The sequence below is a fragment of the Aethalodelphis obliquidens genome, unplaced genomic scaffold, assembly GCF_003676395.1.
Source record: "Aethalodelphis obliquidens isolate GAN/ISIS:26980383/991018 unplaced genomic scaffold, ASM367639v1 scaffold20, whole genome shotgun sequence".
NCBI lineage: Eukaryota > Metazoa > Chordata > Mammalia > Artiodactyla > Delphinidae > Aethalodelphis > Aethalodelphis obliquidens.
The window spans coordinates 4,416,111-4,433,220 of NW_020837964.1; the positions used below are offsets into that span (position 1 = coordinate 4,416,111).

Consider the following 17,110-nt stretch of genomic DNA (forward strand, 5'->3'; position numbering starts at 1 on the left):
TATCCATTCATCTGTTGATAGACACACCATATTTTTTTTTAATTAAAAAATTAGCTTATGCATACACAGCAAAAAAGGTCAAAATACAAAAGGATGTAACTTGAAAGCTAAATCTTCCTCCTGACTCCGCTCTAGCATTTTGTTCCCAAGAGGTAATGTGTTGTACACACTGGTGTGTCCCTCACCTTTTTTTGGGTGGAAATTGCTCTGTGTCTACCCATTTATTCTCATTGTCTATGTAATGTCCCATGAGATGGATGCCCCATCCTTTCTGGTGGTCAGCCATCCCCGGCTGGGGAACGGTCTGTTTGTAGCTAATTGTTATTTGAATGAATATCGTTTATATACATCTTGGTGTGGTTTTGTCTGGCAAATAAACTCTTTGAAGCTGAATTGCTGGATCAAAAGGTACATGCTTTTTTATTTAGGTATTAACAAATGAACCTCTTTCAAGCTAGATTTTTACTTTTGAGACCTGGCATGCCTGTTTGCCATGTTTTCACCAATACTATATTAAAATTTAGTTTTTGTTTACCGGATGCTTGAAAACTAATTTTTTTTTTCTCTTATGAATGACAGTGAAGAGCTTCATTTTTCAAGAATGGTGTGTGTCCTATCCCTCACCTGGTTTCCTAGGGTGTGGGTGTTATTGGTTTGCAAAAGTGCTCTTTTTTAAAAAAAAAAAAAATTAATTATTTATTTTTTTATTTTTGGCTGCGTTGGGTCTTCATTGCTGCACGCTCAGGCTTTCTCTAGTTGTGGCGAGCGAGGGCTACTCTTCGTTGCAGTGGCTTCTCTTGTTGTGGAGCATGGGCTCTAGAGGTGTGGGCTTCAGTAGCTGTGGCACGCGGGCTGTGTAGTTGTGGCTCGTGGGCTCTAGAGCACAGGCTCAGTAGTTGTGGCGCACGGGCTTAGTTGCCCCGCGGTATGTGGGATCTTCCCAGACCGGGGATCGAACCTGTGTCCCCTGCATTGGCAGGCAGATTCTTAACCACTGCGCCACCAGGGAATTCCAAGAGTGCTCTTTTGAATTAAGCAAAATGGCATTGGCCGCATGTGGTGAATGTTTTTTCCAGTTTGTCTGCCTTTATTTTTCCATACATAAATTTTGCATTTGATGTCATCATATTTCCCAGCTTCTGAGATGTGTGGTTTGCTTAGGAAGTTTTTCTCCACTCTGAGATTAAACAAAAAGAAATACCGTGTTTTCTTCTACTACTACTGTGCTTTCCACTTATACTTCTGAATCTTTGATCCATTCAAAATGTATTTTAATTTTTTATTTGTTTTTTTGATTCTCTTTAAAAATTTTTTTATTTTATATTGAACTGTAGTTGATTTACAATGTTGTATTAGTTTCAGGTGTGCAGCAAAGTGATTCGGTTATACATATATCTGTTCTTTTCCAACTTCTTTTCACATTTATGTTATTATAGAATATTGAGTAGCGTTCCCTGTGCTGTATAGTAGGTCCTTGTTGGTTATCTATTTTACATATAGTAGTGTGTACATGTCAATCCTAAACTTCCAGTTTATCCCCCCATTGCCTTTCCCCTTTGGCAACCATAAGTTTGTTTTCAAAGTCTGTGAGTCTGTTTCTGTTTTGTAAATAAATTCATTGGTATCATTTTTTAAAGATTCCTCATATAAGTGATATCATATGATATTTGTCTTTCTCTGTCTGGCTTACTTCACTTAGTATGATAGTCTCCAGGTCCATCCATGTTGCTCCAAATGACATTATTTCATTTTTTTAATGGCTGAGTAATATTCCATTGTATATATATACCACGTTCTTTATCCATTCTTCTGTCGATGGACACTTAGGTTGCTTCCATGTCTTGGCTTCTGTAAATAGTGCTGCAATGAACATTGGAACTATGGTTTATAGCTTCCGAACTATGGTTTTCCCCAATGTATGCCCAGTAGTGGGATTGTTGGATCATATAGCAAGTCTATTTTTAGTGTTTTAAGGAACCTCCATACTGTTCTCCATAGTGGCTCTACCAGTTTACATTCCCACCAACAGTGTAGGAAGGTTCCCTTTTCTCCACACCCTCTCCAGCATTTATTGTTCGTAGGCTTTTTGATCATGGCCATTCTGACCTGTGTGAGGTGTTACCTCATTGTAGTTTTGATTTGCATCTCTCTAATAATTAGCGATGTTGAGCATCTTTTCATGTGCCTGTTGGCCATTTGTACGTCTTCTTTGGAGAAATGTCTGTTTAGGTCTTCTGCCCATTTTTTGATTGGGTTGTTCGTGTTTTTGATATTGAGCTTCATGAGCTGTTTGTGTTTTGGAGATAAAGCCCTTGTCGGTTGCTTCGTTTGCAAATGTTTTTTCCCATTCTGTGGGTTGTCTTTTCATTTTGTTTATGGTTTCCTTTGCTGTGCAAAAGCTTTTGAGTTTAATTAGGTCCCATTTGTTTATTTTTGTTTTTATTTCTGTTACTCTAGGAGACAGATCACAAAAGATATTGCTGCGATTTATGTCAAAGAGTGTCCTGCCTATGTTTTCCTCTAAGAGTTTTATAGTATCTGGTATTACATTTAGGTCTTTAACTCATTTTGAGTTTATTTTTGTGTATGGTGTTAGAGAATGTTCTAATTTCATTCTTTCACATGTAGCTGTCCAGTTTTCCCAGCACCACTTGTTGAAGAGACTCTCTTTTCTCCATTGTATAGTCTTGCCTCCTTTGTCATAGATTAATTCACCGTAGATGCGTGGGCTTTCTATCCTGTTCCATTGATTCCATTTCTGTTTTTTTGTGCCAGTACCATACTGTTTTGATTACTGTAGCTTTGAAGTATAGTCTGAAGTCATGGGGCCTGATTCCTCCAGTTCTGTTTTTCTTTCTCAAGATTGCTTTGGCTCAAACTGTATTTTAAAATATACCTCTATCTTACCCCCAAATAAATTCCAGTACATTTTATATTAAACTGTGTGTCTCTTTCCCACTGACTTAAAATGCTACTTTCTCACTGAAGGTTTCTGTCTCATGTTTTAATTATCAGAGTTTTGTGATAAAAAGATGTAAGAGCTGGGCTTCGCTGGTGGTGCAGTGGTTGAGAGTCTGCCTGCCGATTCAGGTGACATGGGTTCGTGCCCCATTTCCGGGAAGATCCCACATGCCGCTGAGCAGCTGGGCCCGTGAGCCATGGCCACTGAGCCTGCGCGTACGGAGCCTGTGCTCCGCAAAGGGAGAGGCCACAACAGTGAGAGGACCGCGTACCGCAAAAAAAAAAAAAAGTAAGAGCTATTCCTTTATTACTACTGGGTTTTTTTGCTTGTTTGTTTTGTTTTGTTTTGTTTTTCCTTCAAATGCTTGCCTGCTTATTTTGTCTGATCTTTGGTAGCACTTTGACTACTTCTAAGAAGTTTGATAGTATTTTCTTTTTCTTTTTGGATAGTATTTTCAAGATGGCATTAAGTATCGATGAACGTAGGCAGAACGGACATTGGCTAATGCTGATTCTTCCAAGAACAGGAACATCTCAGTTTGCTATGTAAATTTTTGTTGTCATTGCTGGCACTGTGAGTGGACTTCCCCCTCCCCCCACCCCAACTGATGATTCTATGAACATTGGAAAGCTCTTGATTTTTCTACATAGTGTTGTACCCCGTTACCTTACTGAATTCTTTTATCCAGCGGTTCTCGACCTTGAGCCCGCATCAGAATCACCTAGGGGGCTTCTTAAAGTACAGACTGGGGACCTCCACTCCCAGAGTTTGATTCAGTAGTTCTGGGGAGGGACTAGAGAATTTACATTGCTAATACATTCCCAGGTGATGCTGCTGTGGCTGGTCTGGGGACCTCACACAGAGAACTACTGCTGTTCATTGTTTCTGATAATCTATGAATTCTCTGGGAGTTTGCAGCTATTATGATTCTTTTTGTCTGAAAAAAATTTTTGCCTTTATTTTATTTTGGCTGCGTTGTGTTTTCGTTGCTGCGTGTGGCTTTTTCTAGTTGCTGCGAGCGGGGGCTACTCTTTGATGTGGGCTTCTTATTGCGGTGGCTTCTCTTGTTGTGGAGCACGGGCTCTAGGCACGTGGGCTCAGTAGTTGTGGTGTGCGGGCTCTAGGGCGCATGAGCTTCAGTAGTTGCGACGCGTGGGCTCAGTAGTTGTGGTGCATGGGCTTAGTTGCTCTGTGACATGTGGGATCTTCCCGGACCAGGGATCAAACCCGTGTCCCTTGCATTGGCAGGTGGATTCTTAACCACTGTACCACCAGGGAAGTCCTTCCCTTTATTTATTTATTTATTTATTTATTTTACGGTGTGCGGGCCTCTCACTGTTGTGGCCTCTCCCGTTGCGGAGCACAGGCTCCGGACGCGCAGGCTCAGCGGCCATGGCTCACGGGCCTAGCCGCTCCGCGGCATGTGGGATCTTCCCAGACCGGGGCACCAACCCTTGTCCCCTGCATCGGCAGGCGGACTCTCAACCACTGCGCCACCAGGGAAGCCCGAAACTGTCACTCTTAATGTGTTCATTCAGTTGGCCCATGTTTAGTGTTTTTGTGGCAGTGTGTATAAATGAGTTGGTCTGTGGTTTCTTGTTTTGTTTTGGTCAGATTTTATGTAAGTCACGCTTTAAAATTGTGCTGGCCTTACAAAAATAATTTAGAATCTTTCTTTCTTCCAGGTTCTAGAAAATGCAAATGAAAGGAGTTCCTTAAAGTTTGGGTAGAATTCATCTGGTATTTCCTGGTTTGGTGGTGGAGGGAGGGGGTCAATTATTGATAACCTTATCCTTTTTTTTTTTTTTTTTAATCATCTGGGTTGTCTGAAATCTCTGCTGGGATCAGTTTTGATGATTTTTTATATTTCTTAGTAAATTTTCCACATCATTTAAGTCTTCAAATTAATTTACATAGATTGACTGAAATATTTGAAATTTTTTGTAGTTGTAGATTGTTTTCTGTGTTTTCATTTTTTTTCCTAGGTTAGGTTCTACCAGTTTGGTTTTGTAGTTAATATTGTTTTTATATTATTTTTGCTGCTTTTTTATATTTATTTTTCATTTTCATTTTTTTGAGTTGATTATTAAATGACTAAATAAAAAGAGAGTAAATGAGAATATATGGGGCTACTACTTTTTTTCTGTGAGCTCTGCTTTACCTTGCGGCGTGACCATTTACAGATTCTGATTGGCGTGTGTGTGATGAGCTTCCAGGTTTTCTGCAGTTGCATTTTGATTTTCTCTTGGGCCCAAGAGTTTTACAGTTTTGGTGTGCTAGAGATTTTCTCCACAGCTTCTTCTGTGTTTTTGTTTTTTTTTTTTTGCCGTACGTGGGCCTCTCACTGTTGTGGCCTCTCCTGTTGCAGAGCACAGGCTCTGGACGCGCAGGCCCAGCAGCCATGGCTCATGGGCCCAGCCGCTTCGCGGCATGTGGGATCCTCCCGGACTGGGGCACGAACTTGTATCCCCCGCATTGGCAGGCGGACTCCCAACCACTGCGCCACCAGGGAAGCCTCTTTTGTGGTTTTGTTGAACAGTGATTAGAGAGGTCGATTGTATCACATCTACTTCCTGGAATCAATCAAGGTTTCAGTGGTGTCCTTACATGGCAGGTTAGTGATGAGTGAGGTCACCTGTATCTACTTTTTGAGATCAATGTATTTCCTTGCTTGTGGTCAGTTAAGAGTCTCCTAGTGAAGTTTCTGTGTTTTTCCTAAATTTCCTCTACTGTGCTCTATGAATTTGGATGTTGTGTTGGTACATACCCAGGCCTATTAGATTTTTGGTGGTGGTTATGTCTTATTAAATTCCCTTCTTTGTCTCACTGAATGCTTTTGCCCTGGATTTTTAAAATCTCATCTGACATTAGTAGTGTCACCCCCGGTTGCGTGAGTTGTTGTCTGCATTTGCCTGGTATATTTTTGCTCAATTTTTTTGAGTCTTATTTTTCCTTGAACTTTATTTTGAAATAATTTTAGATTGACATAGAAGTTGTAAAAATAGTGCAGAGAGTTCCTGTGTACCCATCACCCAGCATCCCCCAATGAAAACATCTTAAATAACCACAGACCAAATGATCAAAACCAGAAAATCAGAGTTAATGCAGTACTATGAACTAAACAGCTCAAACCTTATGTGAATTTTACCAGTTTTTCCATAGTACCTGATTTGAGGCCTACTTGAAGTTAAGGGCACAGTCCTCCAGATAGCAAAGTCTACCCAAGACTTCTGAAACCAATTGCAAGTTCAGGGAATTCCCCAAACCACCCTCAGGTTGGATAATTTGCTAAAAAAAAAAAAAAAATTCATGGAAACCTATCATACTGATGGTCATATTTATTACAGGGAAGGGATACAAATGAGAACCAGACAAAGGGAAGATTCTGGGAGGGTTCAAAACACAGAGCCTCTGGTTGTCCTCTTCGTGTGAGTCCTTCTAGAGAATCACTGAGCCTGAGGGTAGTCTTGGGGACCCCTGCCACAAGTTATATGAAATTTTATTACACGTGTAGATCAGTGAAACCACCACTACAATTGGGATACAGAACTATCCCATCACCCCCAAACTCCTTCAGGTTCTCCCTCGACAGTCACACCCTCTTAATCCTACCCTTAGCAACCTCAAATCCATTTTCCATCATTATAATTTTGTCACCTTGGGGGTCTCTGTAAATGGAACCATTTAGTATGTAACCTTTTAAGACTGGATACTGTCACTCAGCATAATACCCGTGAGATCCATCCAAGTTGTTCTGTGCATGTTCCTTCTCATTGCTGGGGAGAATTCCAGTGTGTGGTTGTACCAGTTTCTTTATCTGTTCACCCTCTTAAGGACATTTGGGTTATTTCTAAGATTTGGCTCTTGTAAATAAACCTGCCATGAACTTTCATGCATAGATTTTTGTGTGATAAGTCATCTTTAGGATCAATACCGGGGAGTAGGATTGATGGGTCACGTGCTAAGTGTATGTTAAAGTTTACAGGATGTTGCCAAGTTCTCCAGAGAGGCTGTAGCATTTACATCCCCATCAGCAACATATAAGAGTTCCCGATGCTGTGCATCCTTGTCATCACTTAGTATTGTCAGTATTTTATTTTAGCCACTTTAATAGGTGTGTAGTGTATCTCATTGTGGGTTAAGGTTGCCTTTCCCTACTGGTTAATGATGTTGAACATCTTTTCTTGTGCTTACTTATCGTGGGTATGTCCTCTTTGGTGAAGACTCAGTTCAAGACTTCTGCCCTTTTTGTAAAATTTAACTGTTAAGTTTTGAGATTTAAAAAATATTCTGGCTCAAGTCCTTTGTTAGATATGATTTGAAGATGTTTTTCAGTGTGTAGGTTCTAAAAAATTCTCTTAATTGTAACTTTCATGAGTAAAAGTTTTTAAAGTTGTGAAATTCAATTTATCAGTTTTTCTTTTCTTTTACGGATAGTACTTTCGGTGTCACGTCTAAGAACTCTTTGCCTAATCCTCAATTCCAAAGATTTTCTCTTTTGTTTTCTTCTATGGTTTGGTCTATTGCCCATTTTTGGTTAATTTTTGTAGAAAGTATAAGAGTTTCTTTTTTGCTATGGATGTCCAGTTGTTGCAGCACATTTGTTGAAATGAATATTTTTTCCCCCTTGAATTGCTGTTGGCTTTTTGTCAAAAATAAGTTGGCTATACTTGTGTGGGACTATTTCTGGACTCTATTCTGACATTGATCTGTGTGTCTGTTACTTTACCAATATTGCCCTGTCTTGATTACTGTAGCTATATAGTAAGTCTTAAAACCAGGAAGTATGTTTCTTCCAACTTTTTGCCTCTTTTTCAGAATTGTTTTAGCTATTTTATAGTTCCTTTGTCTTTTCATATAAATTTTAGAATAAGATTGTCTATGTCTTAAAAAAAGATCCTGCTGAGATTTTGATAGAAATTGTGTTAAATCTATAGACCAATTTAGGGAGAACTGATATCTTTACTATATTGAGCCTTCCAAGGCATGAACACAGTATGTCTCCCCACTGTTTTAGGTTTTCTCTGATTTCTTTCATTGGCATTTTGTAGTTTGCAGCACACAAACAGATCCTAAACATGTTTTGTTAGTTTAAGTATTTCAATTTGCTTCATTGTAAATGTGTATTATGTTTAAAATTTCAGTTTCCAATTGTTCATTGCTAGTATATAGAAATACCAGTGATTTTTTGTTAACCTTGTATCTCTGGATTCCCTAGACTCACTTACTGGTTCTGGAAAGGTTTTTGTGTTTAGATTCCTTGGGAGTTTCTACCTATACAGTGTCATGTGAATAGGGACAGTTTTATTTTCCCCTCTTAAATCTCTTTTCCAGTGCCTTTTAATTTTCTTTTCTTGCCGTATTGCACTGACTAGGAATTCCAGTATTATGCTGAATAGGAGTGGTGAGGCTGGACATCTTTGCTTTGCTCTTAATGTTATGGGGGAAGCATTCAGTCTTTCATCATTAAGTATGATGTTGACTATAGGGTTTTTTGTTTTTTATTTTTTCTAGATACTTTTCATTTGGTTCAAGAAGTTTCCTTCTATTCCTAGTTCACTGAGTTTTTATCATGAATGGGGTTTGAATGTTATGCTTTTCCTGCTTCAATTGATATGACCATGTGGTTTTCCTTCTCTATGTTATTAATATGGTGGATTGCAGTGATTATTGAATATTGACCGAGCTTTTCATTTTTGGATTAATCCCACTTGCTCATGGTGTCTTGTACTCTTTATATATGGCTGGATCCAATTTGCTAATATTTCATTGAGGATTCTTGTCTCTGTGTTCATGAGGGATGTTGGTCTATGGTACTGTGTTTGTATGGTTTTTTAAAATTTTTTATTTTATTATTATTTTTTTCCCGTACGTGGGCCTCTCACTGTTGTGGCCTCTCCCGTTACAGACCACAGGCTCCGGACGCGCAGGCTCAGCGGCCATGGCTCACGGGCCCAGCCGCTCTGCGGCACGTGGGATCTTCCCGGACCGGGGCACGAACCCGCGTCCCCTGCATCGGCAGGCGGACTCTCAACCACTGCGCCACCAGGGAAGCCCTGTATGGTTTTGATATCAGGGTAATGTTGGCTTCATAAAATGAGTTGAGAAGTGTTCCCTCCTCTTACATCCTGGAAGGGATTGTGCAGGATTGTTATTTCTTTAAACGTTTAGTAAAATTTACCAGTGCAACCATCTGGCTTTGGTGATTTCCTTTTCGGGGGATGGTTTTAATGATAACTTCAGTGTCTTTGCTAGTTATACGACTACTCAGATTATGTATTATTTCATCTTCAGTGAGTTTTAGTAGTTTGTGGTTTTCAAGGAATTGGTTTATTTCATCTGACTTGTTGAGTGCATAAAGGTGTTCTTAGGGTTCCTTTATTTTGGGAATATCTTGAGGGATCTGTATGGTATACCATCTCTCATTCCTAATATTGGTAGCTTGTATCTTTTTTTTCCTTGGATGAATCTCTAGCAAGACTGACACTTCCATTGATTTTTTTCAAAGAACTGGTTTTGATTTTTTTTTTTTCTATTTTTGCCTTTGACTTCATTGTTTTCTGTTCTTTCTTTACTGTCTATTTTGGTGAACGGCCCCCTGCTGTTGATGGGTGGAGTTCTATAAAAATTAATGGAGCTAAGCTGCTTAATGGTCCTGTTCTCTCTATTACATCCTTGACGAGAAGAGCGTCTTCACTTGCATGCAGTCCGGTCGATCCAGTATATATAACACTTAGTGGCTAGCTCTTTGTGTCTTATTTGGTAAAAATTTACCTATCCTTATTTCTTCTTTCAAAAGCTTTACTGTTTTACCTTTTACATTTGCAGTTTATCCTGGCTTGTTCTGTATGGTATAAGTAAGGGTTAAGAATACTTTTTTGTTGTTTCTATTGCAAGTATCAATCGACCCTAGTTACTATTTTAATGAGAAACCTATTGCTCGGGCCAGCAATTTGCTGAGGAATCCTGAAAAGGGAGGGAGCCGCAGGGAGTGTCCCTGACTCAGAGAGAAGCCCCGTAGCAGGCTGTGTGTGTGTGACGTTATTTGGCTTTACGTCTAGGCAGTCGCTAAAGGTTGGTAGCTGTGGGCAGGTATCACCCCTGCCCCAAAGGGGTCTTCTCCAGCCAGCCCCTCCCCTCTTCTCGTGGGGATGGCTTATGTGTGTGTCTCCTCATTCAGCTCTGCTGTCACTAGGGGCCAAGGAGCCTAGTGAGGCTGTGAATCTTACTTTGGAGGAATGTGGGCTTTGCCTGGGAGCTTCAGGGGTCCACTTTGACCTTCTTCGCCCTGTCTGGCCTGGGTGTTACCACCCGGGGCAGCCTGTCTCACAGCTCCTGTGGCTGGGTGTAGTGATTCACTTTTGTGTGTCAGTTTGGCTAGGCCATGGTGCCTAGATGTCTCTGGGATTTTTTTAGATGTGATTGATTAACATTTCAACCAGTAGACTCTGAATGAAGCAGATGACCTTCATCATGTGGGAGGGCCTCATCCAATCAGCTGAAGGCTAGAAGACTGAGGTCCCCGAGAAGAAAGGAACCCAAACCCGAGCCCTGCAGTACCAGCTCCTTCCTGAGTCTCCAGCCTGTCGGCCAGCACTGGAAATGTCGGACTCCCTGGCCCCGACAGTCACGTAAGCCAACTTCTTAACACAACCGTCCTTCTCTTTCTCTCCTCTCCATCCTGTTGGTTGGATTTCTCTGGAAAGCCCTGCGTCGGGGCGGGTTATAGCTGTGGCCTCATTTCATGAAAGGTGGAGTTGCATTTCTGGTTCTCCATGGTGGTTTTTGCCTGGCCACAGACATCCCTGCTCTGCCATCTTTCAGCTGGAAGGGCGGACACGTGTTAAGAACAGCCCTGGGGCCAGTGGGAAAGAAGCCTCAGGCTGGGGGGACATATTCCGGTTCCTGATTCTGGAGGGAAAGGCCACGTCTTGTTCAGCCTCAAAAGCAGAGGCCTTTGCTTAGGCTGTTCAGGATGTGACTGCCTCTTGCCACATACGTGGTCATGAACATGAGGTTGTGCGTTTCCCACCTGGCCACGTGTAGGAAAGGGCTGATTAAATCCATCAAAATAATCATCATTAAAAATACCAAAAGCCCCCCTTTTACGGATGAGGAGAGGGGGCTTCAGTTGGGCAGCGTGACCAGAAGCCTGGGTCCTGCCCTCTCCCCCGCCCCCACCTTCCCATCCTACCAGGGGCTGCACGGCATCAAGCTATGGCACAGATATGTAGCCAGACGTGGTTAATAAAAATCATTGTGATTTAATAAATAGTGAGGTGTTTCTGTGCAGGTCCTTCACTGTTTGTCCCAGGGCCTGGCGGGACACAGTGGTGGATGGACGCAAGGCTGAGCCCAAGCTCCCCGCCGGTTTCCCAGGAATAGCCAGGTGAGTGACCTGACGCCACGGTGTCCTGAAAGCACCTCTTGGAAGAGGCGGGGCAGGGGGAGGGCCACAGTCACATAAAAATATAGATGTAGGGGAATTTTACATGGGTCGGGGTCCACTATACATCTTCCTGGTGGATCTGGGCTTTCTGGGCTCTGGAGCAGAATTTTTCACATAGTTTGAAGAGCTCTGACAAAACGAACACGGAGGAGGCCAATCCAGTTAAAAGCAATAGATCTGCCAATAGGTGAAGAGAGAAAAAGGTCAGAGAGCACAAGCTGGCCCCTCTGGTCCCCAGCCCTGTGCTGCCCAGCACTGGAGCCCAGGGGGCCGCGGAGTTCCGTTCCCCGTGCCTGGTTCGTTCTGAGTCACAGAGGCGAGGGGCCGGGACCCGGGAGCCGAGGACCAGACTTTCCACTGTCCTGAGGGGGCAGAGATTTCCCCAGCCCAGCATCCAAAACGCTGCAGAGCCAGCTCCACCAGGACCAGCTGGTCTTTGCAGGCAGCTCAGAGCTGGGGGGCGGGCAGGCTGCAAGCCTCAGCTGTAAGGAGACCCTTGCTTGGGCAGACGCCCCGGCCACGGCTCAGGCTCCCAGTCCAGCCCGACTCCAGCTTGTTCTGACCCCTACATTCTCCCCCTGAGCCTTTTCTGGGCTCCCTGCTGTCAACGGTGCGTGACGGACATGGTGCCCGGCACAGGCCCTGCACTTCCTTTAGACTTGGGAAGCTTCCTGAATTCCCAGTGGGTGGAGACATCTGTAAAAAAACATTTTTAGGTTTTTTTCCTTTCTCCATACCCTCAGGGACCCTGCTTTTTAGATTTTGGGGAAGGAGAAGCTGGGGGTTCCCAGTCTTTGCCCAAGGTTTTCAGTGCCCTTGTCTCCACCACCTCGGATGCTGCTGAGCATTTCATGATCCTGGGAGGTGCCCCGCCCTGTGCTCTGCCTTGGAGGCTGCCCTGGGGGGTTGCCTCCCCAGGCCCCTCACCCTCTGGCTCCCCGGTGGGGTCTGGGATTGCCGACGGAAAGCCGGGTCGGCGGTCACCCTGGTGCTCTCCCTGCACTGCTGCTCTCCAGGCCCCCTCCTCCCACTTCTGGTCCCCGTCACCACCGTTTCAGGCAGAGGAGGCCAAGCCACCCGGCGCAGCTTCCGAAGAGAAGCCTGCTGAAGATGCAGGGCAGTCCCCGGGGTGCCCCACGTGGCATGTGTGCTTGGGGCCCAGAGAGCTGTGGTCATTGCATGTGGCCCTTTCAGCAGGAAGTACTTGCTGGCCCACTCCTGTCTCCAGGTAAGTGGGTCCCAGTGACACAGGCCCTGTTAAAACCCCCAACGGGGTAAACTCACTCCTAAGCTGGGGCGGCACATCACAGGCTGAGCCCAGACTGTGGTCCATCCTGGTGCTGCCCCTGGGCCTCACCGTCCCTGCTCTGAGCCTCCTGCTGTGGGGCGGGGAGGGGGTGGGCCGGGACGTTGAGACCCCTGTGCCCTCCCTTGACTCCTAGCAGGTACCCCCGTGTTTCCCGCCTTCTCCACTCCCCCCATCACGTCGCCCCCTCCTACCCAGTGCAGATGTCCAGGAAAGAGCCCAGTCCTTTGGGGACAGGAAGGCCCCATGCGGGGACTTCACGCCCCAGAAAGGTCTGCAGCTGCCCCGTGCATGCGGCGAGGACGGCTGCGGTCCCGGGTGACCCCTCCCACTCACCGAGCGCCCCCAGGTTCTCCGTCTGGAAGACCTTCTGCAGGGGCGGCAGGTATATCACCGCTAGCTGCCCCAGGACAGACCCGAGCACAGAGTAGAGGAACGTGCGGTTCCTGAGGAAGCCGATCTCGGATATCAGCTTGGTCTGCGGAGAAGAAGGTCACAGTTGGGGCACAGGAGCCGCCTAGAGACGAGGGCCGGGAAAGCATGAGCCGGGGCTCACCTGGGAGCGGCAGGTCAAGGCGTTGAAGAGGTCGAAGAGCACGAAACAGGTGAAGGTCATGGTTGTGGTACGCGGGGTGCTTGCCTTGTCTTCGGGCATCTGGAACACGAGTGCACAGGGTGAGAAGGCGCAGGGGAGGCGGGGACCCCATCCTCGGGACCCCTGTGTGAGAGCTGACAGATCTGTGCCTCTCTCCCCCGCCTGGCTGAGCACACGCGCTGGACAAAGGCGGGGCCTCTTTCACCTTCCGGGCCGTTGAGGATGCAAGAGCCCAGCTGCTCCTCGGGGGTGGTGTGGGGAACACCTGAGAAAAACAGAGCTGGGGGCTGTCCGGCGCCCCATCCCGCCTCCCGCACATGGGCGAGCTGGGGTTTAAACGCCTGGACGATCACCTGCCTAATTCTCTATCCTAGCTCCCTGGCCATGTCAGCACAGGGGCTGTCTGAACCTGCAGGCCATGGAAAGGTGACGCACAGGAAGAGCCCCTACAGTGAGAACAGATAGCCTCTTCAGTGAGTGGTGCTGGGAAAACTGGAAAGCTACATGGAAAAGAATGAAATTAGAACACTCCCTAACCATACACAAAAATAAACTCCAGATGGATGAAGGACCTAAATGGAAGGCCAGACACTATAAAACCCCTAGAGGAAAACACAGGCAGAACAGTCGGACATAAATCAGAGAACTATCTTCTTTGATCCACCTCCTAGAGTAATGAAAATAAAAGACGACCCACAGAACGGGAGACAATATTTGCAAACGAGGCAACTGACAAGGACTTAATCTCCAAAATATATAAACAGCTCATACAGCTCAATATCAACAGAACAACCCAGCCAAAAAATGGGCAGAAGATCTAAACAGACATTTCTCCAGAGAAGACAGACAGATGGCCAGAGAGTGCATAGAAAGATGCTCAACATCACTAATTAGAGAAATGCAAACCAAAACTGTACGAGATAACACCCCACACCGGTCAGAATGGCCATCATCTAAAAGCCTACAACAATAAATGCTGGAGAGGGTGTGGAGAAAAGGGAACCCTCCTACACTGTTGGTGGGAAGGTAAACTGGTAGAGCCACTATGGAGAACAGTAGGGAGGTTCCTTCAAAAACTAAAAATCGAATTACCCAGACAAAGCTATAATTTGAAAAGATACCTGCACCCCTATGTTCACAGCAGCACTACTTACAAAAGCCAAAACGTGGACGCAGCCTCCACGTCCATCAACAGAGGAATGCATAAAGAAGAGGTGGTACATACACACAATGAAATATTACTCAGCCAGAAAAAAGAGTGAAATAATGCTCCTTGCAGCAACATGGATGGACCTGGAGCTTATCATACTAAGTGAAGTAAGCCAAAGACAAATATGTGCTATCACTTATATGTGGAATCTAAAAGAAAATGATACAAATGAACTTATTTACCAAACAGACTCACAGACTTTGAAAACAAACTTCCGGTTACTGAAGGGGAATCGTTGGCAGGGAAGATAGATTGGGAGTTTGGGATTAATTTATACCCACTACTACTACATGTAAATAATCAACAAGGACCTACTGGGTAGCACAGGGAACTCAGTATTCTGTAATAACCTATAAGGAAAAAGATTCTGAAAAAGAATGGATACATATATATGTATACCTGAATCACCTTGCTGTACACCTGAAACTAACAACATTGTAAATCAACTCTACCCCAATATAAAATAAAAATTAAATAAAAAATAAGATCTCGAGGCTTCCTTGGTGGCGCAGTGGTTGAGAGTCCGCCTGCCGATGCAGGGGACGCGGGTTCGTGCCCTGGTCCGGGAGGATCCCACGCGTCGCGGAGCGGCTGGGCCCGTGAGCCATGGCCGCTGAGCCTGCGCTCCGCAACGGGAGAGGCCGCAGCGGTGACAGGCCCGCGTACCGCCAAAAAAAAAAAAAAAAAAAAAAGATCTCCCAAACAGTCACCTCCTGAGAATAAGACAGGAGTTTCTTTTACTAGATGTCAGATTGTTTCCTGGGGATAATTCAAAGCAGGAGAGGCACTGTGTCCCATTTAGGCACTGTGTCCCATTTAGAGGCACTGTGTCCCATAAGAAACCTGCCGCCTTTTCTCTGCCTGTGAGGCCTCACCTCCCTTCCGCCCGGTCCCACCTCTGCAGCATCAGCTTGCAGTCCCTCCCCACCCTCTGCTGCCCCCTCCCCTGCACGTGTGTTTGTCTCCCCCAGCCACGGCGCCTGCACCCCTGGGGGCCGGGACCACACCCCTGCCCCGCGTCTGCGACCACACAGACCCGCTGGCCAAGCCCATGAGGACTCCCCCACCTCTTTCCAGAAGATGAAGAGGGTCCCGCTGATGATGGTGGCGGCCGACAGGAGGATCTTCAGGATGAGGGCTCTGCCGAGTATCACGTCCTTGACGTTCCGTGGCGGCTGCCTGAGGGTGTCCCTGTCGACCGGCTCTACCCCCAAGCTGCTCGGAACAAAACCGGACGCTTTGAACTAAACCATCGAAAAGACGTGCAGTGGTTAACTGCGCGAGGCCACCCGGCAAAGTGACGCGCAAGGGTCCACAGTGAAGGCCTGGACGGGCGTGGGCAGTGCCTCCGGGCTGTCCCCGGCCCCTCCTGCCTCACGTCCTCTGCTCCGCCGCCACAGCCTGGACCCCACCGGCAGCCCGGCAGCTCCCCCGCCCTCCTGCATCCCCAGCCATGAGTGCGGTGAGAGAAGACCATGCCTGTGGCCGACCACGTGGTCCTGAATGGTGCCCGGTTGTTCCCCATCACCTCGGAGACCCCCGCCCCCAGCTCAGGCCTGGCCTCATCCCAGCTGGCCTGGAGAAATGGGATCCAGGCCCTGCCCACTGAAGAGCCCCCCAGCAACTGAGGGGTCCTGCCTTCAGCCAACTCCAAGGCAGCGGGATCGGGGCTAGGCCCGCAGTGGACGGTGTGGGGCTCCAAGGAGGGGGCAGGCTGGGGGATGCCCACGCTGGGCAGATACGGCTGGGGCCCAGCTCTGCTCGCGGCCCCGTTCCCAGGGAGAGCACGTATAAGAGGTGGCCCTCTCGCTGGGCGTGGTGGGGGGAGCAAAGCCATCACTGGTGGTGATTAGATTAATAACTAACAATTCAGCTGCACCGAGAGCAACACCGCTATGTGCTCAGACACAGGGAGGCGCCTTGCTTGCTCACATCGGCCTCCCTGCCTCCAGAGCCCATCCTTCCTCCTGCAGCATTCATTCCGTTAGCCTCACGCTCCCTCCTCTTTCACCCAGCCAATAACGTCCTGAGCACCTGGTGTGTGCCGGGCACCATTGTAGGAGTCGGGGATCCTACAGGGAACAAAAAAGCCTTCCCCCAGGAAGCTGACATCCTAAAGGGGAGATGGACTATGATCAGATAAACAAGGAAATATGGTCCCCTCTAGACAAAAATAAAGCAGGGTAAGGTGACTGGGAGGGAGGAGGCTGCTGCTAGAGAAATCAGGGAGGACTTCTTGGAGGCAGTGACCTGAATGAAGAGAGGGCTCGAGCCATGCAGGTAGCTCAGGGAGAGCATTCCAGGCAGAGGAGCAGAAAGTTCATCGTCCCCCTGCCCGCCCACCAGACGCCTCCTCCTGCGCCTGGTGCATTCCCCTCGCCATCTCCCCTGCACGCTCCCGCCAGCCCACTGCCTTACCTCTGCGCCGGCGGCCCATCCATGATGATGTTGATCCACAGGATCTGCATGGCATTGAGGGGGCTGGGCAGGTTGCACACGGTGGACAGAGTGATGAGGCTCAAGGCCGAGATGCTCCTGCAGGGCACACACAGGGCACTGTCACGAGCTGCTCCCAGACCTGGCACATG

At 46.5% G+C, this 17,110-nt stretch overlaps 2 protein-coding genes and 1 long non-coding RNA gene across 8 annotated transcripts in view; 2 read left to right on the forward strand and 1 right to left on the reverse strand.

Annotated features, from left to right (window-relative positions):
- The window catches only part of MEAK7 (MTOR associated protein MEAK7), an 84,070-nt gene extending 72,688 nt beyond the window's left edge, over window positions 1-11,382 (forward strand). Inside the window, exons 8-9 of the transcript XR_003435390.1 lie at window positions 10,408-10,593; window positions 11,256-11,382. The gene's annotated coding sequence lies outside the window, so the exon portion shown is untranslated. The remainder of the gene's footprint in view (window positions 1-10,407; window positions 10,594-11,255) is intronic.
- Window positions 11,204-17,110, reverse strand: part of ATP2C2 (ATPase secretory pathway Ca2+ transporting 2) — a 75,593-nt gene continuing 69,686 nt past the window's right edge. For 4 of the 6 annotated variants that reach the window (XM_027119110.1, XM_027119106.1, XM_027119111.1 and 1 more), the window contains 4 exons: window positions 16,941-17,057; window positions 15,590-15,737; window positions 13,274-13,372; window positions 12,635-13,195 (listed from right to left, as the gene is read on the reverse strand). In XM_027119110.1, the coding sequence (XP_026974911.1) occupies window positions 12,908-13,195; window positions 13,274-13,372; window positions 15,590-15,737; window positions 16,941-17,057 (652 nt within the window). In that variant the 3' untranslated portion in view covers window positions 12,635-12,907. Of the gene's footprint in view, window positions 11,589-12,634; window positions 13,196-13,273; window positions 13,373-15,161; window positions 15,326-15,358; window positions 15,738-16,940; window positions 17,058-17,110 lie in introns of those variants that run through there. The other 2 variants (XM_027119107.1, XM_027119109.1) reach the window with 2 other exon arrangements.
- On the forward strand, window positions 13,192-13,767 carry LOC113627006 (uncharacterized). Its single transcript, XR_003435391.1, has 2 exons — window positions 13,192-13,322; window positions 13,687-13,767. It is a non-coding gene; the product is annotated as an uncharacterized LOC113627006 (long non-coding RNA).